Raw genomic sequence first — 18,855 nt, 5'->3', positions numbered from 1 at the left:
GATAAAGATAATAAAAAGTAATAGAAGTGAAAAATACAAAGCATCATTCGGTGAATTTCATTTCTAAAATGATATTATCCACCAAACTACTATTCCTTATTCATCACAATAAAATAAGATTGCGGAACATAAGAATAAAAAATTAAAAGAAATGATGAACGCCATGTTAATAAGTTCAAAAACATCTAAAAAATCAGGGGGAGACAATCTTAACTATCAATTGCATACTTAACAAAGTACCCCATAAAAGTTAGAAAAGATACCATATGAATTATTGAAAGATAGAAGATATTCTTGCAAATACCTCAAAGTATGAGGTTGTCTTGTAAATGTAGTAATACCTGATCATAAAAAAGTCAAAATAGAGCCTAAAACCGTGAATTATGTATTTATCAAATATGCAGACAATAATAGTACATATCAATTTCTTATACACAAGTCAAGTATTGAGGATATTTATCCTAATACTATTATGGAATCAAGGAATGTTACATTATTTAAGGATGTGCTCTATTGAAGGAAACAAGAGAAAATTGTTCACTTAAGAGAACAATTAAAGACATCTCAAGTAATCATCATCAATTAGATGATGATGAAGTTGAGCTTAAAAAGAGTACAAAAGAAAAAATGACCAAAATATCTGGTCTTGATTTTTTAACATACCTGTTTGAAAATGAACCTCGAACTTATTCCAACATAATGTCCTTTCTGGAAGCTTTGTATTGAAAGGAGATGGTCAATAGTAAAATTCAGTCCATTATGAATAATCATATACGAAAACTAGTGGATCTTCCTCCTGAAAGTAAATTATTAGACCATAAGTGGATCTTTAACAGAAAAATAAAATTTGATGGCACTGCTGAGAAATATAAAGCTAGACTTGTTATTAAAGGTTTTAGACAAAAAATAAAAAAGGCGTAGACTATTTTGACATATATTCACCTTTGTCAAGAATAACTTCTATATGAATATTAATAGTCATTGCAGCTATTAACAAGCTTGAAATACATCAAATTGATATAAAAATAATTTTTTTTAAATGGTGGCCTTAAAGAGAAAATTTACATAGAATAACCCAAGGGGTTTGTTGTCGATGGACAAGAAAAGAAAGTTTATAATCTTGTCAAATCACTATATGGTTTGAAACAAACACCTTAACAATGAAATGAAAAATCTAATAAGGTTAAATTGTTAAATGAGTTCAAGATTAACAAAGTTGATAAATATATTTATATGAAAAACACATATAAAATTGATGTCATTATATGTCTCTATGTAGACGATATGCTAATTTTGGACAATAATGATCATATTATCAAGTCTACTAACAAAATATTAACTAAAAAGTTTGATATGAAAAAATTGGGTGTTGTAGATGTCATACTATGAATATAAATTTCTAGGACATATGATGGATTGATATTATTGCAATCTTATTATGTTGAGAAAATTGTCGATAAATTTTCTAAATGTGACAGTAGCATTGTCAAAACACCAATTGATATAAATGCACAACTAATATACATTATGAACTATACAATGCTTGATATTGCTTACTTGATAAGTAAATTTAGTAGATTTACAAGTAATCTAAGTATGGTTCATTAGATGAAAATAAAAAGGTTACTCAAATATTTAAGGTACATCATGGACCATAGACTATATTATATTGGTTACTCAGCGATACTAGAAGGATATAATGATGCTAATTGAAAATACAACACTAAGGATTCAAAATCTATAAACGGATATGCATTCACACTTGGTGGAGTAGTGTCATAAAAAACATGTAAACAAAAGTTTATTTCTAGATCCATGATGGAATCAGATTTTATTGCTTATGATAAAGAAGAAGATAAAGTGAAATGGATTCAGAATTTCTTAGAGGATATTCCAAGTTGGCCAAAACCAGTGCCATCTATTTATGTCAATTGTAATAGTTAGTCAGCAATTAGAATGACACAAATTAGTATGTATAATAGTAAGTCTAGACATATACGTCATAAACATAATACCGTTAAACACTTACTCTGAAATGGAATCATTTCCATTGACTATGTAAAGTCAAAGAAAAATATTATGGATCTACAAAGATTTGTCTAGAGAGCTTATGTATAATTCATCAAGGAGAATAAACTTAAAGCCTTTAAAAGATAAAAAGTGAAATGATGGTAACCACACTTAGTTGATTTGAGATCTTAAGATCTAGGTTCAAATTAAAATGTGTTATTTGAAAGAATGATAAACGAAGAAAAAGACTCAACAGATCTGAGAAGAAAAAAAATAAAATAAAAACAATTACTTGTGTTTTATTTTGTTGCAGGTCTCCGCTGGTGAGGAAAGTGAAGAGGGGAGGATACCGTTGCAGATCTCCCCTGTCGCCTGTCTTTTTGCGGCTGTGCGTGAACCTACGCGCCGCCAGTGGCGACCGCGCGTGGAGAAGACGCGCATCCATTGTTCCAGTGTCCAGAAACCTTTCATCACTGTTCTTGCAGTTGCAAAAGGCTTTCCCTGCGATTCCCAGATTGTTTTGGGTTTATTTTGTAAATTTCAAATTGTTTAATGTATTGTTAGTTTTATTTTGAATTTTGGAACATGTAAATTTGGGTGTGAGAAAAACATAATGGGAATGAATATGTGTGTGTGTTTGTATTTTTTTTTTATGTATGTTATTGAATTATAAAATCAAAAGGATAAAAAAAAGAATTTAATGTTTTAATTTGTATATGGTCAAGTATCTTAAGGATAAATAAAATCATGTATTTCATGTGAAAATGTAAGAACATGTTTCTACATATATTTTAGGATTTCAGAACTGATTTATTAAAACCTTAAGAATTTGACTAACATTTTAATTTTTTAAATCACATCAAATCACGAAGCAGCGTACCTCAGGTAAGGTGAGCTAGGGGTGTTAATACCTTCGTTAGCCACAACAAGTCTTTTACCCTTGAATCTCTAACAATGACCAGTACACTCGGGTTTCCTAGTAACCTTTAATCAAATACTAGGTGGCCACTCCCAAAACAAAGCAAACGAATGAAAATCACCATCGACGCCGTGCGGGGATGTGCGACAGAATGACGACTCCACTGGGAAAGGTATTGTTTTTGACATTATTGGACTAAGCTTTGTGTTTTCGATATGTTTAAGTTTTTTACGTTTTGTCTTATTTTATTTTTGTTTCATCCATGCATTGTATAGAATTGTTTCATGCATCACATGTTTTAATTTTGGAAAGCACACACAAGCTTCAGGTTAGGTGGGGGACTAGCAGCTTACCTTACGACTTTTAGTCAAAATTTAAGTATGTGTAAACCCCAACTCTTCGTTGAGTGCTTAGACTGGTAACGATTGGTATACGTGCCATCTTAGTGCCTACTGAGCCCCCATATTGCCTTCAAGAGGGTGATCACTGGGACAACGAGTGATCCCTTTTTAGAGACCAAGTAGTAAACTTACCATTTGTCTCACGTAAAAGATTAGAACCTGCCTTTAGGATGTATGCTCTATACACATTGTTTTGCATCTGAGCAAGCCCTTATTGAAACATCTTGAATTCAGGACTTACGGGGGGTATAATGGTCATCACTCAAGAAATTTCTATTATAGAGTTTGAGCAAGAATAAAAATTCTTGTTTCATCATACAAGAGTTACGACCATATGTCACCCCTCAAAGGGCGAGTCAATCATATAAAAACACACCCATTCACTTATCATTCATGCTCCAAAGTTGAAACATAGGTTCCCCCACTCGAGGTCTACTACACTGGACTGTGAAAGATGGAAAATGAAGAAAGAGCCCAGTTGGAGGCTCAATGTTAAAAGAAAATTGAGAGCATCAAAGGTGAGTAGCTAGACTCACAAGTTTGCTTGAACAAGTGCTGAGTTTCAAGAATGGAAAGGGAACATCCGCACAACCTCTTGTTGGAAACACTGTTAGTACACGTTCCACACACAAGAAAAATTAGCTCTTCTCCTCAGCACTTCACCAGTAAAGGCCATAAACACTGAAGTGGCACCGCCTCTCCTTTTTCAATTATGAACAGCGGCAACAACGCCTTCAATCATCAATGAATGACAACCCCTGTTCTTGTTCAGCTATACTAATAATTTTTTATAGCCTCTACATCTCCCCGTAGCATCCAACAGTTGTCAGCCTTTCACGCCCTGAGTTTATGCTTTCTTTCTAAGTCACCCCTACTGTGAGCTCAATTCCAGTTCAGCAACTAAGATGTTGGTCTGAAAAAAAAAAAACATGATTAGACATTGAACTTCTACGTGACAGAGCTGTCTCTGTAGAGATTTGTTTGTGGATCTGCCAGTGGGGAATGTAAGAGGGGATGTAGTAGTTCCCTATGCTATTAAATTTTTTCCCACCAGTGACAACACCAAAACACTATAGTAGGTTGAAGAGCCAGACTTGGTCTGAAAAAAATTGAGCAGGCATCAAACTTCAACGTAGCAGAACTCCATATGCAAAAATCTATTTGTGGGTTTGCAAAGTGGGGAATCCAAGAAGGAATGCAATAGTTTTAGATCTTCTATAATTTTCTACTACCAGTGTCGGTATTAAAACGCAAAAGTAGAGAGAAGAGACAGACCTGGGTTGAAAAACAAAAAGAAGATTGAAACTTCAACAGAGCAGAACTCTCTCTACAAATGTTTGTTTGTTGCACCGTCAGTGAGGAATCAAAGAGGAAATAGGTGCTGCATGTTTCGAGCGCTACCAAGATTACTTAGCTGTTAGGAGGTTCCAACAATCCTTAAACAACCACAACAACATTGGAAGATTGACATGATGTTGTGAGGATTGCCGAAAGAATTGATAAAGCTATGAAGATGGGAAAGATTGAAGGTTCTATCATGGATGCCAGAACAATGATGAGAGATGAATCAGGAGATGACTCTGAAGGTGGGAAACCATAGTATGTGGTCTAGTCAAGTCTCGATCAAGCATCAACTGCTCAAGTGTCTTTGCCAAGATTGACATCCCTTTGCCACTTAAGTTTGTCAACTAGCATTTGTCAGATTCCAAACTTGTTGCCCCGACTTCGTTAAATCCCATGCAACCACTATTTCCTAGGTGGTACAATTCAAACAAGAGATTTGAATATCATAGGGGGATTTTTGGGCCATTCAGTTGAACAGTTGCTAGAATTTCAAGAATCGAGTATGGAGATTGGTGAGCAAGAGGCGAGCTGAGTTTGTGGAAGATGGTGTCATCGACCATTTTGTTACCAGAACATCCTTAGAATGACAAGATATCAAAATGGCTTGGCAAAACATAGATATTGCTAGAAAGTGGATCTAAGAAGGGTGTTAAACTGTCAATCATTTTGTTATGGAATTTTGCCATTTTGCATTTTTATTTTGGGATCACATCTCATCCTTTAACGAAACATGTCTTTGCATAGTCTCTTTGTTGTTCTGAAGTCAGGAGATGTTTAACATTTCATTTTGATAATTTTTTTGGATCAAACTCCAACATGCAAAATTAAGACTAGTCAATCCTAAAAGATTAAAAGTGTTTTGATTATAGAAATGACTCGATGTTTGTTGAAATGACATGAGGTGACCAAATAATTTTGAACTCATACATGAAATTGAACCACACATCATATAGCTAAGTTTTAGCAGTATGCATAACAATATATAGTGAATTTTAGTAGTTATGGACTCGCGAATAAGGATTCTTACAAGTCCAAATCATTACACTGGATGAGGTCAAATTATCGGTTCTAACCGACTTTACTTGAAATAAGAAAAGGTCATCTTTAATATTCCTTCACTTTCTAAAGATTATATCCCTCGTAGTCCCATTTGAGCCTGATAGAATATTTCTTTTCAAAAGAATCCCTAACCAAGATCACACCCCACACTGGGGGCAAATGAGAGATATTTTGAAGACACTAATAGAATTAATGGATAAAAGAAAGGCTTAAAACAAAAGTTCAATGATTGAGAAAGGGCTAGAAGAAGAAAAGCCATAGATTGAGGGTCATCCAAGAAAACTTTGAGGAAGGCTATGTAAAAGAAAAAAAAAAAAAAGTGGAATGGAAGGAGAATGCATATCAATTCTAAGAAGGGCAAAAGAAGTTTAATTGAAGAAAAACACAACAAATGCCAAAAGTTAACAAAACAAAATCAAGTTTCATGTCTTTTGGTGTGTCTAGGATAAAGCCTTTAGTGTCTTCAAAAGGATTAGATTGGTTATTCATCAAATAAAAAGTTGGATTTGCATTATGACCTATGTTAAGAGAATTCTGATCTTTGAGATTAACATGGTTATATGTCACTTTCTCTACGAAGACAACGAGAGGAAAAGAGATTGATGAATAATTGATGTTGATCCTAGGTTCTTGAAACCCTCAAACACCTTTTGAGCTTGTGAAATTCCTTTCTTTCATAGTCATGAACCACATAGCCTACATTACGTGCTTTAAAAAGCACTTTTTAATTAAGTAAGCAATCTAAACCAATAAATGACGATCTCAAAACTTGAAGAGTTGTTCCATAAAGGTCATGACTTCATGAATCAAGTTACTAATTATAATGCATGCTGATAAAATTAGTGCTAAAAAGGAAAGCAACTATTTCTTCATAAATCCTTGAGTTTTGACTTGAGACTCTCGTTTTCCTTGAAATTCATAGAAGGTCACCTCATCGCAGACTATCAAATGATATACCCAAAATCAAAGATTAAGATTGACACAAAGAACCATAGAAAAAGGAATTTTAATCTTACAATAGGTCAATTTCTATTTTCAAAATACAAGACAATTAAAGGACTGCATATTTTGAATGACGTGTGTTGGGTCTTTGACCAAAAAGGTTGATTTTCAAAATATCTTTTCCAAAACTGACATCTCTCTCATTTCATTTTAACAATTAGACTTGAATAGACATGATCTTTGAAATATGAGATTTGATTCCAGAACAAGAAAAATTGTCAAACATGAAGAACATCGATCGATCGAACATCAACACTTCTCGACACTCTTTGAAAAGTTGACCACCTGAGGGCAATACAGTGGATCTGAGAAGGAAAACTAACATCATTCAGATTAGTTGGGGGTAAAGAAAGAATCAAACGATGAGTTGGCAAAGTCCATTAAAGTTATTCCTGGCGATCACAAAAGCCACTTGGTTATGGATAAAAGAATGAGCATGTTCAGATCAACTAGGGGCAATGTTGTTCAAAAACATTCTATGATCTAGTGAACTCCAATAGCAATTGAAAACAACGCTGCACTTGAGGAACAACTTCATATGTTATCTTGGGTTTACCCCCTGAAAACATGGTTATGACTTCCGACAGACATCATCACGTAATTGCATTAGAATGAACGTCGAAAAGATGCACACCACCAAGACTGACTGTGGGACCATCTATTTTGAAGGTCAAAGGCGCACTTCACCACATGAATATGTGTGATAAAAGGAACATCATTGGCGATGCCAATGCACTTCCTTTCACAATCTGATTAGACGAGTTGAGAGGAATCCATTGAGAAGAGCATTGAACATATAGTCATGAGTCTTTTACTGTAAGCTATGAGATGCATGTCTGGATAACTTGGCAATTCCATGAAGGTTGATGACCACATATACGTGGGGTTGTGCAACATGAGTAACAAATATGACCGTTTCTTTAAGAATTTCAATAAAGGTTGAATTCTCTAAAAGACTCATGAACCCAAGAGTTGTTTAGGGCCAAAATAAATACAACAGTGAGAACCAAAAGAAATCACTAGGTAGAGAACTATATGAGTACTATTGTCTTGGTTTACACAAAAAAGGTTGAATAGTTCAATACACCACGTTTACTATTTAGTCGAGTAAATCCAATAATATTTCACTAAGAATGGTTCAAAGCCAAAAGCTACCTATCCTCATGTTGTATCAATAAATCTTCGAGTTATTTTCAAACTAGTGAGATTATTTCCATTCATGTGGGGAATTGTTGGAAATTTATTTAATTAACATGGTTTTAAAAAAATATAGGTGAATGAGAAATTAATCTCAAAGAATGGAACCCTTGGCTTTCCTACTCAAAGAACCCTTGGTTTTCCTAGATTTAATTGATAATTTATGGAGGCTAATCAAAGTTTCATAATGGTGGAAATTAATTCTTATTAACTCTTTAACCTTTTAACTTCTAAAATTCACTATAAAAAAAAGAAAAAGTTTCTAAATTGATTTTTTTTAGATTTTTACATACTTTTCTCACCTTATATTTTAATATTTTCTTCTCATTTTAAGCTTTGGTTTTCCTCCTAAATCTAGAGCTTAGGTTCACTTTGTTGGGAGATATTTGAGTTTCATATCCTCTAGTTCAAATACCTTATTTAGAAGTGCATCTAAACTAAGATGGTGTTATTAGAATCTTGGGAGGCTATTGCAAATATTCTAAATACACAAGTGAGGAGCAACAAATTCTTAAAGACAAATGATTCATTCTTGACAACAATAAAATATTTATTACTTTAAAGTGTTTCAACAAGTAAGTACCCTTCTTATTTTGATTTAAGCATAATTAATTTTATTATTAGTATGCATGTTATGACTTTGATTTTATATCAATTGCAAGTTTTAATATATGATTAGTATATATATGTTAACATTCTTTTAATTATATTTGTGTTGAAAACATGTTTACCATGAGTTATTAGTTTCCACGCTTATAGATTTAAACTTGAATAGACACTAGACTTTTCCTAAAAACATTCTAATGCTAAACATGCTCTATTATAATAAACTAAACATCCTTACTCACTAGTCTAATAGTATAAATATATTTACAAACTTTGATTTACATTTAACCCCTCAACTTTAATTAAAGAGTTCAATTGGATTTATAGTAAAACAAGGTCTTTTTATTTATATAATTTTACTTAAGGCATCATAAGTTTTATAAGTGATACTCTTGTGTATATGTTTGGTTAGATTGCTACATATAATGTAAAGAAAACTAAACTCTCATGGAGAAAGTCTCCACTAAAAATAATATTTAATTAAAGATTTTTACAATGTATTATTGAAAAATAAAAATAATTTTAATTTATTCAAGTTTTAATTACGGCATAATAACCATAATATCATGTTAATATGCTATTTCAACAACTTGTGTATAAAATCAATATTTAGAAACAAAAAGATAAATTACTGATAACAGTTTATTGTTTTATGAAGGTAAAGTTTAATATCCACTATTTCATATATAAATTATAGTGCATTACCTATATTTAACATATGTATTTCACTAAGTAATTTATTTTTAAAACCATTTACACTTTATAAAGAAAGGTCAAAACCAAGAATAAGGGCTAAAATTAAAATCAAGAAAAGCAAAGAAGGAGGGCCAAAACCAAAATTAGAAAAAAAAGAAGAAAGGGTTCAAAATCGAGCCCAAGAGAAAAGAAGAGCTAAAACCAAGTCCAATAATGTTGGAAAACGAGTCCAAGCCGGAACCCATCATCCCTTTATTTTTCAAGTAATTCTCCTTTATGAGGTGACTCTTCACCATTATGGGCATGCCAAATGATATTTAGGCATGCTTACACTGCTATGATTATCCATCTAAATGCCCTATCTTGTAAGTTAATAGTACGACCACCTACCTAGCCATCTTGTTTCACAAGTTACTTATGTAGTAGTCCATAATAAATATAATTATTCCTCATGAGTAGGATATATAGTATGTCTGCAACCTTAATCCATTTTGTGAAATTCATGTGGTTCATTAATGTATTAAATACTAAAGGATCACCATGTACATAATATAAGAGATATTCGCACACAAAAAGAACATTATCCTACATTTCCTTTTTCTTCTTCAATACATTACATTCCTTTTACACTTTGCAAACTTAAGAATGGAAAGGCTTAGAATCATTCAAAGTTTTCTCCAACTTTATTAGCAGTGCTGTTTATGGAAACTCGACCAAAAACCATTCTAGTTTTTTTTTTTTTCTAGTTTTTTTATAGGTGATAACCTAGAAGCTCTAGGATATTAAATAGTGATAAACATCCTCACTACAAGTACATCAATTTCTATAAATCTATAACAATTAACACAATAAATGAGGATGCTCACAAAGAATTTTTAGCCACACAGGAGCAACTCAAGGTTCCTCTCTTTAACATTAGCTCCACCACTTACACCCTTTAGGTTGCGTTTGTTTTCCGCTAGCTTTTGCGTTAGCGGTGAAACAAACGCAGCAACATGTTTGGTAACAAAGGAAACTGCATTTTATGTTGCGAGATTCATTAAAAAAATGAGTTTGAAACACAGTTTTTGTGCAATAGTTTTTACCTGCTTTTTTAACTGAGTTTCGTAAAAATTTCTTAAACCCTATTTATTTTTGCGTTTCAAAAGCGTTGTTGAAAAAAATTAATTTTTTTTTATTTTTTTCTTTGCTTCAAATTAATATTTTTTTGGTGTTTTCAGATCATTTTGATGCGCTGATATAAAAAATAATTTTAAAAAAATAAAAAAACATTATTTTGATGCATTTCCACATAAAAAGCACTTTGAAAAGTAACCGCAACCACATTTCTAAACACAACTCCAAACATTTTATGCATGTTTTTTGCTACACATAAACTTCAACCACAATTTTTACCAAACACGTATCTAAATCAAACTAACTACAGCTAACCATAGTTTTTTTAAACTTATTTTTTTCAAACCACAACCACAAAAACTACCTAAAAAACAAACACACTCTTAATGCACACAAAAAACTTTAATTTGAGGAAGGAATAGGTCAGAATGATATGCAAAAAACCTAAAAAGATTGACATTGTCTCCATATCCCACGCAAAAGCCACTATTATCATCATGAAAAGCTTTCTCCAATTGGATGCTTTAAATATAACAAAGACAAGTCCAAGACAAGTCAATATACAATCATCCCTATTATTACTACATTTCATCAAAGAGTTCCTTTGAAAGCCTAGTTAGAAATAGGGCTTGAAATGAAGCTCGATCTATGATCATATGGACAATTGATATAGAGATATACAACCCTTACCATTTGAGGGCTTTCTTATTAACTAAATAAGTGTTAGACACTCGTTTTCTCAAGGATCTCATTACCATAAAAATAAGCCTAGACAACTATGATTGGTTCACATACTAAAGAGAACATGTGCAAAATATGTGTAGTAGCTTAAACTTGTCATATAAAAGAAAAATGTCATGAGAATAATCCTTTCGACCATGTTCCATGAGTTAGCCTAGACGTGATACCATAACTTAGATCATAAATCCATCCTTTACTTTGAGGGTCTTTGTGCAAAGATCAAAGCTTACTTTAACATGAGCATCCTACCAAAAAAAGGCTTCATTGGACTTTTCATAATCATGCAACAAGAGAATAAAGGTACCATGAAATATCTAAAAAGATTTAAAAAGAAATGTTCAAGGTGAAATGCATACTTGAGCCAATGGCTATATAGACCTTGATTAATAGGGATTATGACTCGTTTTTATAGGAAACATCGTATGCTTTCCAAGATACAACCCTTATAAAAGTTAAACAAGTAATGAAAAACCATATTAAAGTGTGGGCAAACAAGTATACCCACAACTTCAACAATATAAAGATGAGTGCAACTAGTCTCTAAGTAGTTCTTGATCACCCGATAAAGTCTTGATTGCTTTGCCTTCATTGAGTTCATGAGCACAACCACATCCAAGGTTTAGAGTCATACCTTTAATGCTCCAATGCACCCAAATACTATCATATTTGAGGTTGAAATTTATAACCTGAATACATACATCTCGACAAACACCTACCATCTTCAATACATGAGAGGGAAGAATCTCACGCACAATATTCAAATCACCTTAGGTTAAGGTCTGTAATTCATAGGAGTGACCACCTATATTATTAATAAACACAGTGCATCTTCTTCTTAAATAAAAACAATAGTTTTTTAGTGTATGATTGTCATGGAACTCTCTCTCCAAGATTAAGATTGATCCTTCTATCATTCTCCACATTAAATTCTTAATGTCTTTAACTGAGATCCCCATTTCTCCTTGTGAAAACTTCATGTCTCTTTATAAGATTTCTATGTCTTCATGTGGTTCACCACTCTAAGCAAAAAGGCACTTAGCTTGAGAAGAAAACAACCTTCATTCAAGCTCAAGCTCTATACGGGGCCTAAGAGTATAAGTTCATTTTGATTTGAGTAAAAGTATAAGTTTTTCCTCTCTAATATTCACGAGAACAGAAATGACCACTTTACTCCTAAAATTTCCAAGTACCAAGAAATTCTTTAATCTTTATATTTCTCCAAAAAAAAAAAAAAAACTCCACAATTTTTCATATAATTTTTTATTTAAACACGACCATCCCTTTCGAGCATGAATAACTCGTTCAGGCACAATCTCCTATACTTATATACCCAAAGGACTTTGAATCTAAAAACCATTAACCTTTAAAATCATATCAGTATATATACAAAAAAGAAAATACTATTTAAGCCTTTAAAATCACATGATTTCAAAGACTGGGGGCTACTAAAAAAGAAGGCCAATAAGAGAGAAAAGGTAGGGTTAAAATTGAATCCAATAAGAGAGAATAAAGAGAGACAAAACTGAGCCTAAAGGAAAGCGAATGAGGGTCAAAACTAAACCTATAGAGAGAAGAGAAGAGAAGACGAGGGCCATAACCAAGCCTAAAAAGAAGAGAAGAGAAGACGAGGGCCATAACCAAGCCTAAAACAAGAGAAGAAAGGGCTCATGCACTGTGTATAACAGTGCAAACTATTCAAAGTAAGATTTAAGATGACTGAGCCGAAAACGTTTTTAGGGTTGGTTGCCAAAAACTACATCAGCTGATGAACTGAAGACCCACTCCATGAAGTAGTGGCGGAACTCTCAACGAAAAAAAGAGATTTATTTTCAACAAGCACTGTGATTGACATGACCTTGAAGGATATTAATCATGGCTCCTGTAGTCTCCCAAGACCACCACACCTTGCTCTTATCTTTTTTTTACAGTTGAATGCGCAGAGGTGACACTGACTTTTGCTGGACTTTGTCGACTGACTGAGTCCCATTTCTTGACTATTTCTGTCACAGTGGTGGGTTGTTGGCAAAATATAATGGAAAAGTTACGTTAGTCCTCCTCTAAAAGATTTGTTGGCTTTAAACCCGTGTCTTGTCCTGTCCGCTCAATGATTATTGATGATGTAATTTCAATTCTACTTTATAAATTATCAAAAGAATTGATCTTTTATAATTGTTGTCTAAGACAAAAATCACTAGTCGATTACATGTGATCTGCTGGGTTTTTTTTTGTGCTGAAAATAATATTCATGTTACATAAACATGTTTTAAATAAAGAAAACAAGTATGCTAATTGAGTGATTCATCTAAACTAGATCATTTTATTTTAACTAGATGATTAAAAAAATAAGTAATTATAATAAATAGATCAAATTAAAAAAAAAATAACTTGAGAATTTTTTTCATAAAAAAAAACAATAATATAGTTTAATTCTCGACTTATTAAATATAGAAAGACAAGGCAAAAAAAAAAAAGTTCAAGTTAATCCGGGATAGAATGATAAAATTGTAACTCGGAAATAAGAAGAGAGCCAACTCGGGTTGATCGATTATTTTTTCTCTCCTTTTTTATTTCCCAGTGACCCTCTCTTCTTTTAAATTTTAAAGATAAAAAAGTAAAATAAATAAAATTTAAAACTAAAAAGAAACCCTCAAAATACAAGATGAAAAAAAAGAGACAAAAACTTTAGAGATCTTGTAGCTTTTCACACCCAATAGCACCATAAAAAATATAGGCTTTTTTCAGGTGTTTAATCTAGTCCTTCTTGTTTAAACTTTTTTAATTGATAAAATCAAATTTTATTTTGTGATATCAAGTTTTAATTTGATGCGGAATAATTTTTTTCAATCTTGAATATACCATAACACACCAATCACAACAAATTATTATGCCTAAAAAAATCATATGAACATAATAAAATTTGATTTTAGACATAATAATTTAGTGACCAAAACCTAATAGTTGTTCAAAGGACTAAAAAAATGGATTGATTTAGGTAACACCAGGCAAATGCCATAGTGAAAGAAACAATAATAGACTATTTTGTTTTAGTAACAAAAATAGACTATTTTGTTTTAGTTTAATTTACTATTTATTTTACATGTACTTCATCGTCAGTTAAATATTTGTTTTGGTAAAAAAATAAATATGCAAACTTTTAAAATGTGTTTTTTACAACAAAAATCTTAATTATAAATAAAAAAGGTCTATACATGCATTTAATTAAATAAAACAAGAACCATTTGTACCAATAAATACAAAAAAAAAGTGTTAACGCGTCTATTTGACTCGCCAAGCTGTATGTCGAATAATTTTTGCTAACACAAATGAATTACTATGTAGGTGTTATTAATGTATTTTTTGACAACGAATAAAAAATATAATTGTGAATCATTAAGCTGATACTTATATATAATAAAATATAGTGAAGATTATATGCGTTAATAAAAACTTGTAAGACTTCAAGCTTATTTTTAACATATTATAAAAATGAGACAATATTTCAATTGCTACATTGACATACCATTTTGTATTTGTATAATAATTTTTCAAACAGAAAGTTTAACGAAAAAATAAAATAAAAAAAATAAAGATAAGAACAAAAAAAATAGTATAAATATATCAAATATAGAGTGATAAATATTTCAAGCGTAAAGAATATATTTTTTTCAAAAAAAGTGTGAAGATAAAATAAAATAAAAATAATTATAAATATGTTATGTGTAAAATGATAAAGATTTCAAGTATAATAAAAACAATTAAGAAAAACTTGTTTTTAAAAAAAATTAGAAATTACAAATTTGTCTCCAATATAGTAAAAAAAAAGTTGGAGAAAATCCAAATTGTGCCATTTCTACAGTAATTATTTTAATGTCTTTTACTGCATCACCATGCATTTAATACAGAGTTATATGCCTGTGATTTTGTACCTACCAGCAACCCACCCACCCACCCACCACTGTCTCCATTCTCCAACGTTCAAGGTTCAAACACAACAATAATGGAAGTGGCCAAACCCCATTACTTTCTTTGCTTACTTTCTGGCATTATTTTAAGAGCATAAATAGAAGACTGACCCCACAAGCTCGCTCCTTTAAGAAGGGGCTAACGGCATGATCAGCCTAAGCAAAATCCCTCAACTAGCTAGCCAGCAAAGATCTGTCCTCTTTGTCTCTTATCTCTCAAAAAATGGTTCAGGGAAGAGGCAGTGCGATGGTGGCGACAGTCGCGGTTATGCTGTGCATGCTGCTGCTCCATTTTGATATGGCTCACGCAGCAACCTACACTGTTGGAGGCCCTGGTGGCTGGACCTTCAATGTTTCTGGCTGGCCTAAAGGAAAGAGTTTTAAAGCTGGTGATATACTTGGTAAGTAGAAAAGCAACGACTAAATAAGAAGTTTTTTTTTTTCTGTTTTTTGGAAAATGAAGCCAGAGAAATGAACTGGTAACTATATGTTCTTGTATATCTTGCAGTATTCAATTACAGCACTGCAGCCCACAATGTTGTTGCTGTGAACAAGGCTGGTTACAGTTCATGCACGAGCCCTAGAGGTGCCAAGGTTTACACATCAGGAAAGGATCAGATCAAGCTCGTGAAGGGACAAAATTTCTTCATCTGTAGCTTTGCTGGACACTGTCAGTCTGGAATGAAAATAGCTGTTAATGCTGCGTGAAATGGGGGTGTTGGGGGATGGATAATCAGAGATGAGTCATGAGATTCATGATCTTTTCCTTTTATGTCTTGATATATATATATATATGCAACTCTATGTGCTAGCGTGTTGATCAGTGGCTAGCTACCCCTTGTACTAGTTAATTATTACTAACATATAAAAGGAATAAACAAGAAATAATGTTGCTTGCTTACCTTCTGTTGGTGCTTGAATGCTTTATTTTTATTGAGTTTATGATTTTTTTTTTAAATTAATGATATATATGTTATGTTCAAAACCATGATAAAGTTCTCCAGTAGCAAAACTCAATAAAAATAAAGCATTTGAGTTCAAGGCTCACTCATACTGATTGCCTCAAGAGAATTATAGCCAGAATCAAACTTTCAACCTGTGATATTCGTCCTCCCCTGCTCTGACCCTAGCTGCATTCCCATGGAAAGGTACTTCACTAGAATCTACTAGAGCTAAAGTCGCCTGACATGCAATCTGTTACATAAAATATTTATACTCAAGACTGACTAGATTTTGGTTCAATGATTATTTATCATTCGACATAAAAGTAAAAACAAAAATAAATAAATACATACATTAGCAAAACTGTAAACTATATAATATATTAAAATTGAATGAGTTTTTCACCTTCTTGAGACTTGCTAGCTAATTGACCCACTTTTAACCACAAGTCGGAAAAAAGCAATTTTTAATCAATCAAACAATAAAAAATCAATCTAAAAAAAAAAAATTGTCAGCCCCAATCTACTTTTAAATATGATATTAGGGATCCAAAACACTTAAATAAATCTTACCTTGTCAAACGAAATGCATTGATATCAAAATTAACTATTTTGACCATTAATGTGGAGAAACTACGCCTCTTTCTCATTTACCATTTCTCGGTGACTCTCTCACTTCTCTCAAACCTAAGGACTAAGATGTGAGCAACAAAAATAAAACAAAAATATCAAACTAAAAGGACCAAAAATGAATTTTTCTAGACTATATGCACAAAAAAGTTACAAAGTTTCCCCTCAAATATTTTTGAAAAAAACCTTCAATCTTTTCTTACTAAGCATGTAACAAGAAATATAAGATCAAGTTCGAGGATTGCCCATACCTAGTTCAAGTTGAAGAGCACATAATCTTTCTTCATTTAATGACTTTATAAAAATATCCGTAATTTATTTCTCCGTGACCACAAACTCAAGAGTAATATCACTTTTTTGAACATGACCACTATTGTATGTGTGTGGCGTCATGACGATTTTTCTCTTGAATGAGGATTTTATTGTGATGGATGGAAAGAACAAGGAATTCTTGTCCTTTATCATTTAAAAAAAAAATGTAGTCACCACCTACTATTTTGGTCATTAGGAACCTTAAATGGTTTTAGAGTCTGGATAAAAGGATTAGTTGTGTATAGGGAGGACGTATCACACCTAGTACATCTTACATAAGGTAAACTACATTATTTATTTATCTGAGTCATGTTTCTATACATTGATCTGTCCAAGGTTAAGAAAAGTTCTTCTTAATAAGGAGGTCCTTATCTTATAAGATTAAAACTTAACCATTTTAAAGCACAAAAAATTAAAGGTGTATTCTTGTCAATTCATTTAGTTTAATACCATGAATATGCATTTCTTTATAAAATTCATATCCTAAATATTAATTAAACAAATAGATTTTTATAGTGTTTTTGAAATTTTGATCAAATTCTAATAGATAATCACAAACATGTTCTGATACATATATATTGATTTTTTTTTTCAAGTGTGATAAAAATGCAATTTTTTTCTATGAATTATGGATGAAGATTTTAGAATTTGGCTATATGCACACAAATAAAACACACACACATATAGATATTATTTTTTCAATAAATTTTGTTGTGAATTATGCATGAAGATTGTCTTTTTTTTAATAATTCACACAATTTTATTGTGAATTTGGACGTTGTGAATTATGCATGAAGATAATCACAAACATGTTTTGATACATATTTTTTTTAGAAATTGTCTTTATTTTTTTCAATATATTTTTTGTATTTTTTTCTTGAAATTTTGAAGAAAAAAAAAGCAGGTATATTTAATACCGGGTCTTGACCTTACAATGTAATTTTACAATCCAAATATTAAATAAAATAGTTGGAAAACACGTGAGGGTCCCACAAATAATTTTAAAAGTCTTTGAATTTTTAGAAACTATTTGATGTTTGTTTGGCAAAAGCATAAAAAATAAGAAAATAAACATTGCTGGAAAATCGGTATGACATGTTTTCCAAACACACCATTAACTAAAAATCATAGGCTTAAAACTTTTCTAAAGACCATGTTTGACAAACACGCCTTAAAAATAAAATATGGCATTTGTTTTCTTTGAGAATTTTAAGTCAACTAGACGTTGCATTAACATAAATAGACCCAACTTAGCCACGTGGGTTAGGCTTCTTGGCTCAAAGGCCCAAGTCCAAAAACATAACTGGAAATTAGAAAGGAAATAACAAAGATAAAAAAAAAAAACAGAGAAAATGTTAGAATTTACTCAAGAACTTGAAGAATACTCGAATCAACCCAGAAATGTGATTTTAGAAACAAACCATATTAGATCAAATTGAAAGCACATATATGTTTGAAAATAGCATTCAAGCAAACTTTTGGGGCCAGATCATAACAAAAATTAAACAAAAGTCATAATTACTTTATTTTATGCAAAATATGAACCAAACATCATAAACCATTAAATCAATGTTTTAAGCCATGAAAACCTTAGATTAAAGGTCAAAAAGCATACACGCACATGTAAGAACCATCAATCGACTAAAATGACACAAAAAGCAATGACCTAAGGCAAAGTTCATCTAAAAAATATAAGCCCATAAATGTTAGCAAACCTAGAAACCTAGTAACAAGACCTAAACCTAGAAAACTATAATAAAACCCAGAAAAGCAAATTAAACCTAGCAAACAAAGCTTAAGCATGTTTAAAATAACTTGTTAGAATCATAAAAACAATAAGAAAACAAAAATCAATAGAAAAAATAGTAAGCAGAGTATATGTGACAGCTAGTAAACATAGCATTCTCTATGTATAAACA

General features: G+C 31.7%; 1 protein-coding gene across 1 annotated transcript; it reads left to right on the top strand.

Moving 5' to 3' along the window:
• The first annotated feature begins 15,200 nt into the window (after positions 1-15,200).
• On the top strand, positions 15,201-15,954 carry LOC7486687 (basic blue protein). The gene is made up of 2 exons (XM_002298148.4): positions 15,201-15,454; positions 15,562-15,954. Exons 1-2 carry the CDS (start codon positions 15,277-15,279, stop codon positions 15,759-15,761), a joined length of 378 nt encoding a protein of 125 aa, XP_002298184.1. The 5' UTR covers positions 15,201-15,276; the 3' UTR covers positions 15,762-15,954.
• Positions 15,955-18,855: the final 2,901 nt, after the last annotated feature.

This window comes from Populus trichocarpa, chromosome 1 (assembly GCF_000002775.5).
Source record: "Populus trichocarpa isolate Nisqually-1 chromosome 1, P.trichocarpa_v4.1, whole genome shotgun sequence".
Classification (NCBI taxonomy): domain Eukaryota; kingdom Viridiplantae; phylum Streptophyta; class Magnoliopsida; order Malpighiales; family Salicaceae; genus Populus; species Populus trichocarpa.
This window is presented reverse-complemented; position numbering and strand designations above follow the sequence as displayed.